Here is a 19,456-nt window from a genome sequence, read left to right as displayed (position 1 = left end):
AGGAATAAGTTACTATAGGTATCGAAAAAATCTATACACATAGTAACGTCAATTTGCACTACTTCTATGCGGTGATAACTTTTTTCACACAAACATTTGGGACTACCTGCCATAGTAAAAGTTTTACAACATAGAATAACCTATCATGTCACATATCGCTTGCCCTTATTTAGGTCATAAGGGCCAATCAGCCTACCCTCTTTTAAGTTTTTAAAACAGTAACATTAAACCAGAGGTCTAAGCTGGTAAAAAAAAAACAAGGTAACTAGGCCTCAGTGAGTAAACATTTTAAAGGCAATCGATATACCAATTAATGAAGACCAAAATATTTTTTTTCAATGTTACGAGTTGTTGTTTGTTTACGGCTGACATCCGCTTGTGTAATTTACCTACACAGTGCACTAACGTCACTGCACAACTAACGGATACGGAACCAACGTCATAGGATTTCTCTGTCCACGCGGACCCACGATCTCTATCTCGAGCCGTACCCTTGAACGCCTCTACAAATTCACGTGTTGACTCAGCTCTGACAATGCGTAGATTGGTTATCATGATTCCTATAACCCATCGATAAGTTCTCAGTATATTTACACAGTACACATCAAGTACTGGGTGTATAAGTATTCTTATTAGTTGCGTGAGTAGACGCGAGTCGTGTACTCACGACTACCAGTACAATGAAACTAGGGGCTTTATTCGAGATGCACAACTGTCAGATTTCGCGTCCAGATCAAATCAACACTTGATTCTATCGCATGTTCATTCTATCAAGTGTTGATTCGATCAACTGTTGATTCGATCAACTGTTGATAATATCATTTGGTACAAAGTTACAAACTAAACTCATTAATTGAAAAAATTATCAAACAAAAATCAACTTTGTTAATTACTACTATACGGTTTGTAATGGCTCTGAACTCGGGGTGGTTCGGTTTGGTTTGATTGTCACCTAACGGTGGATTGCTAATGTCAAATTTTGACACAGGGTGCTTAGCCAACGCGCAACGCGTGCCAATCGTTAACGCTCCGTAGCGTAGTGTAGTCATCTCTAACACTAAATATTAACGCGCGAGCGTAAACGATTGGCTAGGCACCCTGAAGTGTCTAATAACCATACCTATCGGATAACGCACATTGACTGGTTTTTCTTATGCATCGACTGTCCCGAGTTTGGTCTTTGGTAGGCTATTAGAATAAGAACTTTATTGCACACGCTTATCTATACGAATGGGGCAAACTGCATAAATATAATATTACCTGTGTGATTAATCATATATCTACAGCACTTATGGGTAGAACTGTCCCTTATCGATTTACTTAGGTATACTGAAAGAGGATAATATTTTGCACTTCTTAGAAAACAAATGCTAATAAAATAATTCGAAAAAAATATTTTTCACGTCAGCAGCTGGAACAAGGGTAATTTGCTGCTTAAAAATAGTGAGCAAAATCGCATTTTGCTCACTGAGTGAGACAAAATAACATTCAAGTGACCTTTATATTCGAATGTCATTTTAACGTGTGGGGCCTAATACAAGTTCGAAATATTTGGATTATATATTGTCTTTGTCCCTTTCACTTCATTAGCAAAAAGAAAGAGACAAAAATAAGTGCATACGTAATTCAACGGTATATTGACGGTATTAGACCCCCGAATAAGACAGACCGCACCGCTCCAAAACACCCTACGAGCCCTCAATCGTAATAATTAATTAATGAAATAAAAGTTTAAAATTGAATAAAAACACCATATTTTATTATACAACCAAAACAATGAACTTAAAAAAATACGCATTTATTACGCAAAGTAAATAATTCTACTTTTAACGATCTCTACTATAGTTGACAAATTGTTGTATCCGCAATTCGGACCGTATCATACAAAGTTTTTTTACCAAAAAAAGTTGTTGATTGAACTGTCAATTGATGTTCGTTACTTCATTATTTCCGTATTATTTTATTGAAATTTCTTTCGTTTTTTCGTTAGAATACCTTAAGAAAACATGGGTGAAATAGTGATGAAGACGGTCATTTTTTCAGGTTGTATTTTTACCTTTCAAATATGTTCACACTGCTGTCGTGAAAAAAATTGTGTACTACACGAGATCAAAGTTATTTACATCTCGTGCGCTTTTGAGTCCCTTACTGCGCTCAAGATTCTAAATAGGATCTATTATAGAATCTTTCGCTTTCACGGGACTCAAAATAAGCACTCGAAGAAATATCAAACTTTGCTCTCTTGTTGTACAAATAACTATTTTTTATAAAGGGTGTGTATTTAGTCACCTGAAATAATTTAAGGGGTGAATATAAAGGTCATACTTAGCTGGAACTTTTACTACGGGACCCATCCCGAATAAAAAAAAACCCAAGATATTTTTTTCGAGATTTCGGGATTTTGAATTTATATTTAATATAATTTATTAAAGTACATCCACATCATACATATTATAACGTACAACAATTATGGAGTACCAAACATTGACTACTTATATTATATCGCATCACAGTGAGATTTAACTTAACCTAAAACTATACAATTAAATATAGAATTATACTGATTGAATTATAACTATAAAACTACAACACTACACGGAATTTCGGTTATTAAAATTTTACAAAAAGTAACAAAATATAGTTTAATTAGGCAAATGATTTATATTCATTATTTCCTGCCCATTATTTTATTATTGAACGGGTCATGGAAAACGGGGTTGGTCCCATAGTAAAAGGTGAATAATAAACACCCTAAATATCACGTCGGTGGCAAACAAGCAAATCGATTTGATCGTAAAGTAGTCGCCGTAGCCTATGGACGCCTGCATCTACAGGGGTGTTACATGCGCTTTGCCGATCGACCCTTTAAAAACCTGTAAACTCTTTTTTTAAGTTCTAAATTCAAATAAGTTGTAGGCAAACATATTGTTTGTTAAGTAGAGTTAGCAACAGAAATAGCTAAGCGGGTGAGTTAAGTATAAAAATGATCTGCTGACTGTACTTATTGTATGTTTATTGGCCGTTTTGGATTCTCTAATAATTTAAGTCTAACAAATCAGACGATTTGGCAAAGATACATTGTATATAATAATATAGTCTGGGCTGATAGTGTGTTTACGCATCTGTATATAGTTACATACGTGCTGTTTTGATAATGTCCAGTTCATCTAAAGATCCTAAAGGAGGATCTGGAGTCTGGACTATTTTAAAGACTACAATATGTAGGTATATTGGGACCGTGCGAAGTGCGTGGTGGGGGTAAGTAAAGCGATCCCAGCGCATAAGGTGGTAAAAATTTGACCTAACTGCGGATAGCGTCTTTAACATTTCGTACAATTATATGGCTCGAAATGAAACTTTGATTTACGATTACTCCTGAAATATTCATTTAAATTATATAGTGTAAGGGACCATTGTAATCTGTATGAAATGCTTAATATAACTAACGTATTTATTTTGATAATTGTTAATAATGTATCCATGTAAATAGCTTTCCAAATGCCACATATTACGTGATCTTTTTCTAGAAGTTAAGAATGGATATAGTAAGTTATCCTTAAAAGATAGACATTTCACATCGCGGACTTTTTTGTAGACCTATGAATGAGAAACAACCCCACCATACATTGTGTTGTTATAGCTCAAACGGATTAGGCAGCGTTTTCGATTAAAGCTCCTAGCCAGCGTGATTTTTTCCGACAGCATCGTTATATTTCAAACAATTTACACAAAACCTTAACAAGTTATATACCTACCTAAGCCTTCCTCAAGAATCACTCTATTGATAGATGAAAGTCGTATGAAAATCCGTTCAGTAGTTTTTAGTTTTGGAGTAGTTTTATAAGATGTAGTGAATTGACGTTTTCCCCTAGAATTGCGGACACTAGGTTGCGTGACAGTCGTGCACGCTCCCAATAGTGTAACTGTACTTAACCATATCAGCGAAAACTCTACTGCTAGATTAAACCTCCCTAAGGATCTCTATAACGACCGCTTCCATGTTGCCCTTACTCGACGGCCTCCGGCGATCTTGCTCTGGTCTTCTTTTTACCCTGTTGGGGGATTATGCATTTTCATTTCTGTATTTGTTTGCGTTTTTATGCGCATAATCTATGTACGGCATAGTGAGAGAACTTGATGGAACATGGAACACTTCATTCTCGTATTGCTGAGACCTGTATTAGGTTCCGCCATCCGTCTCGGGCTATCAAAACCAAATTCGATTAAATGGTGTTAAACATTATGAGGTACTTGGGTGTCACTAGAGGGTGCTAAGGGAGGGGGAGGGTGGAGGGTGGGTATATTTTGATGTGGTAGATTTGGTTGGATTTCGGTCCTGAGTCACATTTTTCATGGAAAACCAGAATAAATAAAGCTTACTTTTTCTTTAAGTGCTATGATGACGTAAATTCTATGTATCCGATTAATTCTCTGTATTTACAGTAGGTACCCTGTAAATAACCTTATAACTTATAATTGATTACCTATACTAAGTATTATTATTATATCCTTTAGTGCTTGTGTGTTTTGGCTATATTGCCAGGAAAGACAGTGATAACCTGGAAAGTTGCTAAACACTGGTAAAATCGAAGGCGATAAGCCGAGATGCAGGAGCCCAATGAGGTGAATAGACCAAATTCGCACAGCCCTTTATGTAACGCTCCACGGTGCGTGCTCTAGATTCGGCGATAGACAGAAAGAGATGGCGGCAAATTGAGAAAGAGAAGCTGTTCCCTTGCAGTGGCCAAGACCCTCAGTGATGACGAGGAAACCAATGCAAGGGTGAGGAGGTCCTCCTTCCTCTCCTTCCTTTCCTTCCTGGATCCTTCCTTTAGCAGTTCACCATACAAGAAAATGTAGGTGTGTTTCATTTAATAATTATTTAAATTTCATTGTAGGTAATTTGTAATAGTATTAGGCCCGTGGGAAGCTAAAAGATATAGGTACTGCCCAAAAGTTTATAAAAATAAGTATGACGTACGTAAAACCAAATTGACATACCTATCTCAGCTATATTGATAATTTTATATGTGTATCTCTAAATAGTGCATGATATTTGGTGTGACTCACTCCGTTGATTCGCACATCGGCCCGATAAGTCTCTAAACAGTCGATAAGTATTTAACTAGAGGGCGAACCGACCGGACACCATTCATCCCAGCAAGACGCAACGGGCGGTTGTGTTGTGCAAGATTTCACTGTAATTTACTTCTATTTGATGTAAGTACTGAAAATAATTCTGTGCCCATAGTGTAAATTTAGTCGATAGCGAAACGTGACGTACGCGTTTGCGTTAAGTCTCATTTTGTATAGGTTTTTGAACAGCGCGCCAAGCGGGACGTTTTGGAAAGTCAAAAATCTCATACAAAATGACACTTAACGCAAACGCGTACGTAACGTTTCGCTGTCGAAAATATTTACACTAGGGGTACTGATGTCAGGTGACAACCAAAACGTACACATTGTAAAAACATAATTAAACAAAATACAACTCTGTTTTGGTATTTACTACCGTACCAATATAGCTCTGATGAACTTGTGGTAGTAAATAGTTTTTGTTGTCATCTGACGAGGTAACCTTCTTAAATATATGCTGTTATGCATTCATTTTTGATTTGATTTCTTACTTCTACTTTCGATTTATAAAAAGGGTTGACTAATAGTGCCTTAAAGTGCCTACCTTTCATTGGATGAATTCAAAAGTAATAAGGGCACAGATACAGTGCCAATAAGCTATTTTCTCGAAAATAGGTACCTCTTCCTCAAGCTGTACGGGTTACTTTGTACTTATAGAAATTCCAGATGACAGTGCTCTTGTTTATAATACTGACCTACGAATCATTTAAATAAACATTGAAATGTGTTTGTATGCTTATCCTGTTGATTGGTTTATCTACACACTATCATAAACCTTCTATGATGCCTTTAAAATCCGTAAATAATGGCCAACATTAAGATAAACTGTTTTGTTACAACAAATATCTTATCTGTGTAAATGTCGTAATTGCTTCATTGCTACATCAAAATCGATTTGTTAATGACATTCAAATTTCGAACATCTCTCTATTCCAATATCAGTCCAGATGCCTTTGTTCAACATGAAATATAAACTGCATACAATTTTGACAAATCTCGCATGTTAGTTTGTATCGAACGATACGGAAATAGGCCCCCAACTCTAGTTTGTCTGATTTGTCTCTGAATTGAAGGGAAAATTTATGTAGGTAAAGTAAATAATGGCATGGAAATCTCCTACTTATTGACACCTCGACATGACATCATTGTATCTATTTATATACTTACCTATTGCAAGTGAATAACCGTAACAATGTTTTGTGACCTTCGTTTGTCGTGACATAAGAGCTTTTTGCTGCATCATTCTATTTTGGCTAACCTTCAACCCACAGACTACTTATTTGCTACAGAACGAAAATTTATTTCGCGATCTTTCTCTATGAGTCACGTAAGGATAGATAACAGACAATGTTTTTCCGTTTTTTTTAGTCGATTATTCTCCGAACTCTGAAGTTTTTTTTTTTAATTCAATTATAAAAAGAGAGGAGTTACACCAGTTATGCTTACTTATCTGCCAAACTGCAGTTTGTTGGCAGAAAACTTATTCTACCCTCCACAACAATGCTTAACAAGTATAACAAAATGCGTTTACAATTTAGGATTGCAGGGGTCTATTCGATTCGATTCAGAATCTCATATGATTGTGGCCACATTATAATACCATCTTACTCTGACGAGTCGAGTAAACCCCTGCAATATTAAACTGTAGAAGCATTCAAAGTCCTTTGAATACTTAATGCTAGTCGTTAACGAAACGCAACTGTCACTGTCGCACTAATACGGAAGAGTGATAGAGAGAGATGACTACGGTACGCTACGGCGCATCAACGATTGGCATGTTGGCTACGCGGGCTGAGCTGCAGGGGCTACTGAACGTAAAATTGTTAAGTACTAAAATTTACTTACCTAAATTTTCTTGATGATGATCGTGTAATTATTTAATTTGTGTTTCAGAACAATGGCTGCCAACGACCGCGTCGTATTTCCCGACGAAGTGGAGGACGTGAAAGCCAAGGCGGCAGAGGTGGCTGCCAAGTCTGGTGCGGGAGACAGCAACACCGTTGAGGAGGCTCCTCAGGAGACCACGCCCAAGATCGCCATGAGGAATATGATTCAAGTGCCTGACAACTGCCCGGAAGGCTACAAGATGGATGCGGACGGAGTCTGCCGAGAAGTCTGGTAATTTGGTTGTTATATCGCGCGATTTCACACAACCAATAAATTTACTGATACGATAAATACGTGGGATTATCGGAACTGCTATTGTTATTGGGGGAAATGAAATGTATGGATTATTGTATGCCTATGTACAATATCTATTATACATTTTATTTGCCATTGTATCAATACTCATCGTGTCAAATAATATGAAAGAGAATTCATAGCTAGGTTTAGGTCTCTAATCTTAATTTATTTTTAGCTACTGAATACTGTTTAAGTTTAGCTATTGAAGATTGGACAATCTTTGTTACAGTATTATAGATAAGTTTTATATGTTACATCTAGTATGTATTAATTACTTGTCGTGTGTGCGTTCCTATTACTTTGAAATACATTTTCTTATTTAAAAATGTTGATTGATTTATTTAAAAATGACATGATTTTCCCTAATTAATTTAGCTTGTGAATTCAAGACTTACGATTTTTTTCCTAATCCATACTTTTTTACTTAAGTAAGCTACTATGTAGATCTCTATATACATTCATACAAACATACATATAATCGTGCCCATTTCCCGGAGGGGAAGGCAGAGACCACGGATTTCCACTTGCTACGATCCTGACATACCTCTGTTTCGCTTCATTCACTTTCATAACATTCCTCATACACGCTCGCGGTTAAGGGTCGCTTTGATCCTCTTGACCTGGCCTTTCTTCAGGATCTATATTTATTTTTTATGAGAGTCACAAAGACGGGTTTGCCTTAAAGCTTATGTATCTAACAAGCCAATTCGAGGTTTATTTATTAAATCTAACTTCAATATGATAGGTACTGATATGTCTGTGATTTTTAGTTATTATATAGATGTCATTCCAATATGATACTGCCCGCGTAGCCAACGTGCCAATAGTTAACGCTCCGTAGCGAAACGCAACCGTCACTGTCGCACTAATGTGGAAGAGTGATAAAGAAAGACGACTATCCTACGCTACTCAGCGTTAACGCTTGGCATGTTGGCTATGCGTGCTGATCTGATACTGATCCGTCAGCGTCAAAAGAGACGTTTTTGGCTGAATAATGCGCAATTCAGCAGGTCTTCTTTTGAGCGTTTTAGGTCTCCTTTACGAGATTGGAACCATCTCATATTGAAATAATGTCAGATCCATGTTAGATTACGAGGATTATCACATTGTATTGTTGAAATAGGCCTGTCTCACAGGATCACCTGGCGGGCTACCACATACATAAGCCCAACAGGCCGCAGGTGGAGTATTTCTCTACTATGCTTAAAATGTGAAGTTTAATAGAGTTAGACCAATAAAGCTAATTCTACCGCGTAATCATTTCACTATTACTTAAAAATATGTATATGGCAATGTTTCTAAGCTGTCACGAAGACATGTTAATGAGAGGTAAGTGGAATGAGACATTTTAGCACTTGCACTATAAAGAAATAGTATTTTATACAATATAGGCAACCCGGCAAGCTTCGTTGCCTAAACATGGTACTCGACTGAAAAGTTTATCACTATTTTATACAATACTTTTTCTACGAGTCATCTAAAATACTGTTTTTGCTATAATACCTAAATAATTAACGAAAATTAGTATCTTAGTAGCTCAAAAACTAAAACGTAAACGCGCGACCCCAAGCACCGCCCGTCCGCCTGTCCCGTCTGTTTATGTATTTTTTCTACTCCCGTAAATAAAAGTTTATTTGTCATTTAAAGGGTCGTGCACACATACCTTATAATTGTCAAGACAAGTCTTTAGTCTATTCCCCAAAAACGCATTTTTGCATACACACAGTATCTTTTTGGCACTTTTCGATACTTCGTGTAATGACCACTTAAAAAATATTGTATGAAATACATTGTTGCCAACCTTATTTTAAATGTCATCTCTGACAAATAAGTGAACCATAGACAATTTTTTTAATTTCATTTATTCATTTTCCCGCCCGTACCCTTCATTCTTTGCTACTTCTTGAATGTGGTTATTGTGGCTGTCGAATAAAAGCTTAATAATAAATAAAAGTTTTGTGTTAAAAACAGTGAGTCTTTCAAGTTAAAATGGATGAAAACAAAAACAGTGTCTACGCCTGAAGAAATTTTACAATTTTTTTTCAATGTAAGTGCTTGGTCGTAGACAAAGTATTGTATGCAACGGTGTTTAACTGAGTAAAAAAATACTCGTGGCGTCTGTATTAACAATTTTCAACTTCGCCTCTAATTGTTACTCACGCCACTCGCCTTTTTTGACCTCTCTTAAACAACGGTTGCATAAAATACTATTTTATGGGAGCGCGACGGCATGTGATTGGTCAATTTTTTTTATAGTTGACAACAGCGTATCGAAATAAATATTATAGTTGAGTTGTGTGTTGAGGAGCCCATACATGAAAAGTACGCAATAATAGTTTGGTATACAAAATCTTAATGCGACCATTACAGTGGACGGGTAGAAAAACATAATAATAATTTAGACCAAGGTTATAAACAGAAAATTTACCACACCTACCTAATATGCATATGCCTAACTAATCTTATGAACGTCCTCTTTGATTTAAATGTTTTTCACAATCGGTTAATGGTGAAATCAACTTTCAAAAACTACTTTTTATTAGTTTTTAATTTTATCGGTCGCTGCAGACTTAGCTTGTTTTAACTCTACGACTATGCACTTATATTAGGTTTACTATATATGAGGTTAAGGTACTTAATTGTATCCAACGAATAAACTAGGTATTTATGTTTTCTATCGTTTCTTATGCTTCTAAGCGATGTTTTGCTACTTGTGACTATCTACAGGTGGAGGTTTCAATGAAACAATTAATTTTCTAATAATTAACGATCATTTACTTTAAAATATTCATATAATTACATAATAATGATCTAATCTGTGATAATTAGAACATAGGATCTAAGATAAAAAATTAAATTTATATTATTTCAATCTTCTATAATGAACCCTGACAATTTTAAAATATTCTTGATATTTTCCTACACAAATTAAAAGTTATAAGTAACCGAGCGTTGCATACGTTTTAACAAATGGAGCATCACTCTCACACGAGTTCCTGAAAAAGAAGAAGCTTGGTTTAGTACTAACAGGAGCACACTTAACTGATCATTCGTCGACCTTATCTCGTTGAAATAAGGTGCAGGTCAACTTCAATACTAACGGATGAAACAACGTTCCAAAAAGTATCTGCCGATGCCGGCCTGGAATTCTCATCACGGCCCGATTCCACTTAAGACCATCATTAGTGTTGAACAATAAAGTTAGTGATAACAAATGATACCCGGCTAAACCTGTTTTTGGCGTGGTTTTATACATCAATGTCTAGTCTTGGTCCTTCTCAGTTATTATTTGACTGTCAGTCTTCTTCTTCCTCGCGTTGTCCCGGCATTTTGCCACGGCTCATAGGAGGCTGGGGTCCGCTTGACAACTAATCCCAAGATTTGGCGTAGGCACTAGTCTTTACGAAAGCGACTGCCATCTGACCTTCCAACCCAGAGGATAAACTAGGCCTTGTTGGGATTAGTCCGGTTTCCTCACGATGTTTTCCTTCACCGAAAAGCGACTGGTAAATATCAAATGATATTTCGTACATAAGTTCCGAAAAACTCATTGGTACGAGCCGGTGTTCGAACCCGCGACCTCCGGATTGCAAGTCCCACGCTCTTACCGCTAGGCCACCAGCGCTTTTTATTTGACTGTCAGTCTGATAAACGATATTTTAAAATGAGTTGTCATCTGACTATTCTTCTGAATACACGTACCTAAACTATATAATTTATGTTTTGACCCTGGAAAAATTCCACGATTAAACCGCGTATCAGTGACGAAATGACGAAATTTACATTATTAAAGCCTGACAACAGTTTATTTGACCCTCGCCATTTTGCGGATTTTCAATGGTACTAATTGTAATTTCTTTTACTGGCAACAAGTACTCTTTGACAACGAACTTTGGATGTCATCCAATGTCACCGATGTAAACAAACAGAAAATATCTACGAATATATTCAAATATAAACGGCTTTATTACAAAAATGCCAATAAAAATTTCCAAAGATGCAAAAAAAATTGTAGTGAATGCAATCAAATACTTACAGCTTAAAAAAAGACGAAGGATTACATAGCATTCCAATAAACAATGTTTTAAAGTTGGTTGTTGACATGACCGGTATTGACCTTTTATAGTGCGGTTGTATTGAACTGGTTAGTAGTTTGGTTTAAACTTTAATATTTCATTTAAGGTTTATGTAGATCGACGGTAAAAAAAAGACGGTCTTGACTTTGCCACCTGTACAAAACAAAGCCCCACACAAAAAGAGAATTCAAATAGATGACTTCGATAAATGTGCCATAAGGCATAAAATTCATGAATTTTATGCCGTGCGAAAACAAGTACCGAGTATCAAAACTCTGCTCACTGCTTTGAAAAAAGACATTGGATTTACAGGCAGCAGAGAGTAAGTACTCTGCAGTATGGGATTCAAATATACTCGTAAAAAATGCAGAAACCAACGTTCAATATTGATGGAGCGTTTTGATATTGTGGTTTGGCGTGAAAGTTGTTTGGATCAAATACAAGAAGTAAGGGAAAAAAATATGCCTATAGTTTATTTGGACGAGACCTACATTCATACTTCTCTGAACCACGCCAAATGTTGGCAGAGCGAAAATGAACCTGGAGTATCGAAAGCCGTTTCAACAGGGAAACGACATATTATTGTTCATGCCGGTGGACCATCCGGATTTGTTCCTAATGCACTTCTGGTATATAATGATAAAGGCAAAAACAGCAGATTACCATGATTCGATAAATAAAAATCATTTTAAGAAATGGGTTACGCAGAAATTAATTCCCAATCTAAGTGAACCCACATGTATAGTTATGGATAATGCCCGATACCATTCCTTTCGAATTAAAAAACCACCAACATCTGGCGACAGAAAGCATGTCATTTCAGAGTGGCTGCGTTCGAAAATTTAATTTCCACAAAAAGCATCCAAAGCTAGATTGGTGGAGATTTTGAGACGTCACAAACCTGAACCAATATATGAAATAGACACGATTCTCTCCACATACGGACACAGTGATAAGATTACCGCCATATCACTGTGATTTAAATCGTATTGAGCTGATTTGGGGCATTGTAAAAGCTAAAGTGGCAACTAAAAATGTGTCTATCGATATATAATAAGGCTTTTCTAAAGCTTGTCGAAGATAGTTTTCAGGTATAAAACTTATTTTAATGTTGAGAATTTAGTTAAATTATGTAAATTATTTTGAATTCAGTCTATAATCTATATCATTAATGATTCAAATTTTTAATAAATTATTATCGTATAGGAAGTAACTCAAGAAAATTGGAGCAATTGCTGTGACCATGTTAAAAAAATTGAAGACGATTATAGGAATAAAGGTCCTATAGTCGAATTGGAGACTGAACGCTTTATAATCGAAGTTGGTGGTCTTGAAAGCGACACAACATCTGATGAAAATCAGAATTCGTCAGAGTCAGAAAACGAAGAATATATTAATATTGAATATTTAGAATCAGATTTTGACGAATAGGTAAATTGAAAGAACCGAATTCTCTGTAAGCATTGTTTTGACATTATACGAGTATAAAGCCAATGCCCACTACCCCGACTATACATGACGTACGCACATTATTGCCATACGTAAGCTTATTGCAGCGACACTATCTCAGGGTTAAATAAACTGTTGTCAGGCTTTACCTAGTATCAAGTATCAATAATAGCTCTTAGGCCGGATTTACTTCACTGTCGGTCGTACCGCCACGTGCCAATTTAAAGAGCTGAGCTCGCTAAGCAATTTGGTAAACAATAGATGAACATTATGGTTCTTTTTGTGCAGTCTCAAATGGAATCGGGTCATGACCATGGTATATGAAAGTTTTCAGTATCATTTCTAAGCTATCAGTGAATGGTAGATACTTTTGCGCGTGGTCTGATCTGTTACTTTTGACCCTGATTTTACAAATGGTCAGTTAACTGTGTGGACGACTTAAGTATGCGGGGCACACACGCGAATATATTGTTGCGGCTCTCCTTATCCAGAAAATTTCCACAAACGTTGGGAAAATTTAATTTAAACCCAAAGAATATTTAATATGGTAAAACAAGGTTATTGGTTAGGGAAAACCTTCAAATAATAATAAGATACTTCAACATAAGGAAAAAGTAATATTCGTCAATGTTTGCTTGTATTGGGAATGTTACCGAGCTCGTTATTCAATAATTATGCAGGTATGTAATTAGGTCGATAAGTACCTGCGTTTGTTCAAAGAAAGGGCAGTTATAATTATGTAATAAATTATAGGTTACTGTCCATTTGTAATACTGTTTGTAATAAATTATACTCTTAGGTTTTTGTGTTTTTTACCTAAATTTTGTAGATTAGTATGAATTGTTACTTTACACCTAGGTAGATTTCTAAACTGTCAATATTTATAATTACTAATCATAATTACTCTTTGTAGTTGCATGTACATTCAAGGTCTTTCAACAATTCGGAAAATTATATTTATATATATTATGTTGTATATATGGGTACACGAGCAGGGTACAGGCATTTCAAAACAAAACGTGCAAACAGTCTACTTACACAAGGATAAAGAAACAACAAAATGGCAATATTCAACTCATATAATTACGCCAAATACGTACGCAATACTAAACTTTATATACACACATAACATAACAAAAAGTAACTAAATTATCGCAACCCATATAAAAAAAAGTTTATTTCTCTAATAGGCTGTTGTTGCACTCAATACTCTAGGAGTTAAGCGTGTTTAGGAATGTTTGTTTTTATATTGTCATGCAGAATCAATCGTTTAGTGACGGACAAAACATCGGGCTAGCGGCGGGAGGCGTGCGGGCTACGGCGGTACTTACTCGTCCTCCCAGGGACAAATGTCGTTCCGCTGTTTACGATCACCGAGGTCGTTCTTATTATCACGCTTAACAATATTAGATTTCGAAACCGACGACAGTTCGTCTTTGTGAGCAATTTTTTTTCGTCGCGTCCGACTCGGCCGCCGCCGCGAGGTCCGTCGGGACCTGCGGGGGCGCCGAAGGCACTTTGTCTACGTGGTCGTCGTCGACCCCGATGTCCTCCCCTACTGCTAGTGGCGCCACCGGCGTCGCCGGTGGCCGCGCGGGGGACGAGCTCGGCGCCTCCGCGCCCTGGGCGCTTGCGGCTTCCGGTGGGCGAGCTGCCGGGGGAGCCGCCCAGCCCGCCGGTTCCGGCGCGGGGGCGGGCGGCGGTACGGCCACGGGGGGCGGCGCGACGGGCTCAGGGGCCGCGAGCGTCGCGGCGCACGCCGGGGCGGCCGGCGCCACCGCCGCAGTGCTGCTCGGCACAACCGCCGCGGGACCGGCCGGGGTGATCGGCGCGGGACTGTCCGGCGCCGGGCTGGGGCCGGCTGACGCGAGCGGCACCGCGGCGGGCACGGCCGCGGGCGCTCGCACCGGCGACGACTCGGCATCATCGCTCCCGGGAACGCTCTCTGGAAGATCGCCGATTTTGCTGCCAGTTTTCGAGGCCGGACCTGTCTCCTCGATCGTCGATGGGTCGAGTTCGGGCGTGTCCTCGAGAGCGCGCAGGGTGGTGCGTGCCGGCTCGGTGGGTGTGGCGTCGGCCGAAGCGAATACGGACGAGGGCTCGTCGGAGACGGCGAGCGAGCGCGGCTCGTCGGGCGAGTCAGGGGGCTCGCAGGCGGAGTCGTCGTCGGGCGCGGAGCTGACGCTGATGGTAGGCGTGGGGTGCGGAGGCAGCGCGGGCGCGGCGGCGGGCGCGGGGCGCGGGCGTGGCGGGGAGGCGAGCGGCGCGAGGTGGCGCGGCTCGACGGCGGACAGGCGGCGCAGGGGCGGCGGCGCGCCACGTAGCCCGCCGTCCAGCGTGCTCTGCTGCGGCAGGCGGCGCGCGCGCTCGCCGCACACGGCGGCGCTGACGTCGGACGAGGAGCTGCCAGAGTCGGCGGCGGAGTCCTGTCGACGTCGCGCGCCACTGTAAGATGAGCTCTCTCGACTTGATGTCTCCCACGGCGCCACGTCCGATCTGTCATCGTCCATTGGATCCCTACAAAAACGATCAAGTTAGAATGTCCGTAAAGGGAGCTGAGCCCCTAATTCTAATTAATTAGTGCATTCCTGGCCGGTGTAGGTTCGCTGAGAGCTGTATACCCATACCAGATATCAAAAATAAGAAGCGAATAATTTTTCGAAATTACTCTAGAACATACGTTTTGCCGCACACCTCACCAACTCGTGTACCGAGCTTAAAAGCTATTTTAATCTAACATTATAAACGTGGAGTATAAGTCTAATCTCCGAGACTCCCAGAGGTGCGGCGCACACCCGCCAGCTCGTACGCCGAGCCCGACAGCGAGCGGTCCCGGCCGTGCTGTCTGGTTTGTTTACTGATCTAATCTAAATGGGATGCCGGCTAGATAGGCTCGGAATTTCCGGCGCACATGGTTAGTTCATGCATGGAGTCCGACAGTGAATGGTTCAGGGCATGCTGTCTGGCTTGTTTACTGATCTAACCTTAAGGGGATATCGGCCAGGTTGGACTCGGCTGCTCAGCCAGGCGCGGAACTTCTGGCGCACATGGTTAGTTCGTGCATGGAGTCCGACAGTGAATGGTCCAGGGCATGCTGTCTGGCTTGTTTACTGATCTAACCTGAAGGGGATGTCGGCCAGGTTGGACTGCGAGTGCGAATGCGGCAGCGGCTCAGCCTGGCGCGGCGGCTGCGTGGCGCTCACCACTAGTTCGTGCGTGATGTCCGACAGAGAGCAGTCCGGGCCTGCCCGGCTTTACTGATCTAACCTGAAGGGGATGTCGGCCAGGTTGGACTGCGAGTGTGAATGCGGCGGTGGCTCCGCCAGTCGCGGCGGCTGCGCGGCGCAGACCGCCAGCTCATGCGCAGAGCCCGACAGGGAGCGGTCGGAGCCGCGCCGCCGCGACAGTCCACCGGTCGCCGTGCTGCCCGGCTTCTTCTTTACTTGACCGCCGCCAAAGTTGAAGAATCTGGAACGGAGATACGCTTTAAGTGTTTAAATTCCTTCTTAATCCAAATATGTATTGTTGCTATTAAAACAGACTGTAAATAAACATTTGCTCGCGTTATACTCGTATCTTAGTGTCAATTTCATTCACAAAAAAAAACCGGCCAAGAGCATGTCGGCCCACGCTCAGTGTAGGGTTCCGTAGTTACTCTTCCGTCACAATAAGCTAAACTGGAGCTTAAAGTATAGTAAATTGTTAACCAAGGGATGAAACGGTACCTTTCACCCGAGTTAAACAAATAGGCAAATTTTCATAATCAGTACCTAATTAAAGTAAGTCTTTTTACTATGAAGGGAAAACTTTTTGCGATAACTCAAAAACAGCTAAACTGATCATGTCTGCTATAGTTTTCATTTAATGTCTTTCTTAAGCTCTACTTCCACGATTTTTTTCATATTTTTTGGACCTATGGTTCAAAAGTTAGAGGGGGGGGGGGGGGGACACATTTTTTTTTTCTTTCGAAGCGATTATCTCCGAATATATTCACTTTATCAAAAAATGTTTCTTGAAAACCCCTATTAGTTTTGAAAGACCTTTCCAACGATACCCCACACTCTAGGGTTGAAGCGAAAAAAAATTTCACCCCCACTTTACGTGTAGGGGAGATACCCTAAAAAAATTAAATTTTTAAATTTTATTGTACGACTTTGTCGGCTTTATTGATTTATATATCCATGCCAAATTTCAGCTTTCTAGCACTAACGACCACGGAGCAAAGCCTCGGACAGACAGACAGACAGACAGACAGACAGACAGACAGACAGACAGACAGACGGACATGGCGAAACTATAAGGGTTCCGTTTTATGCCATTTGGCTACGGAACCCTAAAAGGCACGTATTTAACCGGTCAACTAAGAAATCAAATTTCGGTAGCTAAAAAATGAGAAAAACCGTACTAAAATTAATAGTTTGGCGACTAAACAAATTAAGCTAAATGCACTTTAAAAATTTGTATATCGATAATCATTACTTAAGCTGTCATTTTTATATGTAAAAGTCTTAAAAAGTCATTGTGATCGTATAAACGTTGAACCTAAGGGTAGAAAACTTAAGAGGACAGGAGACGGCCGCTTCTCCATACAAATATGGTCCCCATTTTCCTCTTTGAATATTGACATTATGTAAAATATTTTTATGTCATTTGATTTATATTCACCATAGCTATGCCCTTATGTTAGATTTTATTTTTTGATTCTTGTAAAAACTAGGAGTCAAAAACCGATTTCATACAATTTTTTAAATGCTTCTAACTCAAACACTCAAAAAATCAAACGTAGGGGCATAGCTGTGGTTGATGTACAACAAATTGTGTCACAATACTTTCAATAATGTCCGTAAATCCAGAGAGGAAACTGAGGACAACGTTTGTATGAAAAGGGGTTTTGTCTTGTGTTTGATTATGTCGCGGCAAAGAGAAATAAGTAAGCAATAGAGTGCTCACAACATACATGAGTTTTCGTACTTAATAATATTAAGTTGTATGGGAGGTATGGTAAAACGTTTTGCTAATAAGTTTAAAACTTGCTTAAAACATAACATTTAGATAAGTGAGTATACTACAACTATAATATTTGCTAAAATAATAAAAATAATTGAAATTAATATTATTATAAAAATTATACTTAGATAAGTGTTCGCAAAGCTCGGTAAAAGATTCTTGTAAATAGGTTTTACAGTACATATGGGGCTACTTTATAGCACTAGTAATGTACTATTTTATCTTTGTATGGAGTATCATTTTATGCTTACTTACTTATTTCTCTATGGTCGTGGTTAATATAATGTTCATAAAATAATAACGGAATGTTAAAGTCACTACAAACATCACTTTTATATAATCTTGTTAGGCTACTAGTAGGCCGGCTGCAACAGTTTTAAGTCCGTTTGATAGACTAGGTACAGTCGAGTTCATAAAATGTACCTATACATTTTAACCTTATTGAAATAGATAAAGTTAAAAAAAAACGTATGTGTTGTGTGGCAATCTGTATAATCTGTAACACCAAGGTGGGAACACCTTTACGCACAAATATGTTTGCGTTCTTAGTGTTTTCATAAACAAACGATGTTATAGTATAAATAATAACCAATATTCATTATATTTAGCTACTTCCGTAATTTTAATATTACCTGAAACCATGTGCTCAATATGATTATTTCGTTGTTAACAACTATATGCCAACAAATATTAAAAACACATGCTTTACAATATTAAGTGCCAATTTATTATTTTAAACGTCAGACTATCATTTCAAGTTCCTTATTTTTTTTTTTGTGGCTTGAATTATCTGCCGGTTTCTTTTAGTAATATGATGCTTATATTTGGCGCTAAAAGAATAATACACAGCCAAATTATATTATTATATGGCCAATGAAAGTTTCCGTTTAATATTTTAGCTGCCCGGTTAATAATATGCCAAAAAACATCAATTTTCAAAGAATAAAATAAATAAAAAATAAAATAAATAATAATAATTTCGTTGCAATGCAGTTAGTATCAGTAGTCAATTTTGACTTATCTAGTAACACCGAGTAACCTTATCGTAACCGTATCCTTAGATATGTACCCGCCCAAACTCTGTCTATCAGCGCAATAGTTAATTCTTTCTATAATCGTTTGTTCCTTCATTCGATAGTCAAAAGAATTGGTGGGTTATTTGAGGTACACAGGTACCTGGCGACCGAAAGTGAACTAAGAGCCACTGTTTAGTATTATAAGCTATTTTATACTTACTTCGTCTGATGCGCATTCTTGCCCTCCTCCGGCAGCCTGGGGAAGTAGTCGGAGCACACGAGCCGCGGATAACAGTTCTTCTTCAGTAGCAGCGAGTACACGTGGTCGGTTGCGTGGTCCAACGCGTATCGCGAGCCGGTCCACATGTCTTCAACTACGCGGTCCATGTTCGCGCGAGCGAGCCTCTATTGTTGTAGGCCACTGTACACTTACTTCTTCTGATGTACATTCTTGCCCTCCTCCAGCAGCCTCCGGAAGTGGTCGGAGCGCACGAACTGCGGATAACAGTCCTTCTTCAGTAGCAGCCAGTACACGTGGTCGGCGGCGTGATGGTCCAACGCGTACCGCGAGATGGTCCGCATGTCTTC

General features: G+C 39.1%; 2 protein-coding genes across 2 annotated transcripts in view; one reads left to right on the top strand and one right to left on the bottom strand.

Annotated features, from left to right (window-relative positions):
• Nucleotides 1–5,077: 5,077 nt before the first annotated feature.
• LOC133521505 (uncharacterized) lies at nucleotides 5,078–7,646 on the top strand. The gene is made up of 2 exons (XM_061856509.1): nucleotides 5,078–5,220; nucleotides 7,030–7,646. The coding sequence occupies exon 2, from the start codon at nucleotides 7,034–7,036 to the stop codon at nucleotides 7,256–7,258; it is 225 nt and encodes a 74-aa protein (XP_061712493.1). The 5' UTR covers nucleotides 5,078–5,220; nucleotides 7,030–7,033; the 3' UTR covers nucleotides 7,259–7,646.
• A 2,426-nt stretch (nucleotides 7,647–10,072) lies between these two features.
• The window catches only part of LOC133521484 (uncharacterized), a 33,832-nt gene continuing 24,448 nt past the window's right edge, over nucleotides 10,073–19,456 (bottom strand). The window contains 4 exon segments of the mRNA XM_061856474.1: nucleotides 10,073–10,316; nucleotides 14,177–14,298; nucleotides 14,300–15,362; nucleotides 16,113–16,313. Coding sequence (XP_061712458.1) covers nucleotides 10,256–10,316; nucleotides 14,177–14,298; nucleotides 14,300–15,362; nucleotides 16,113–16,313 — 1,447 coding nt within the window. The 3' untranslated portion in view covers nucleotides 10,073–10,255.

Source organism: Cydia pomonella, chromosome 9 (assembly GCF_033807575.1).
Source record: "Cydia pomonella isolate Wapato2018A chromosome 9, ilCydPomo1, whole genome shotgun sequence".
NCBI classification, from domain to species: Eukaryota; Metazoa; Arthropoda; class Insecta; order Lepidoptera; family Tortricidae; genus Cydia; species Cydia pomonella.
This window is presented reverse-complemented; position numbering and strand designations above follow the sequence as displayed.

Excerpts from the sequence above, each read along its gene's own strand:
- LOC133521505 (XM_061856509.1), top strand. The coding sequence starts at position 7,034 with ATGGCTGCCAACGACCGCGTCGTATTTCCCGACGAAGTGGAGGACGTG.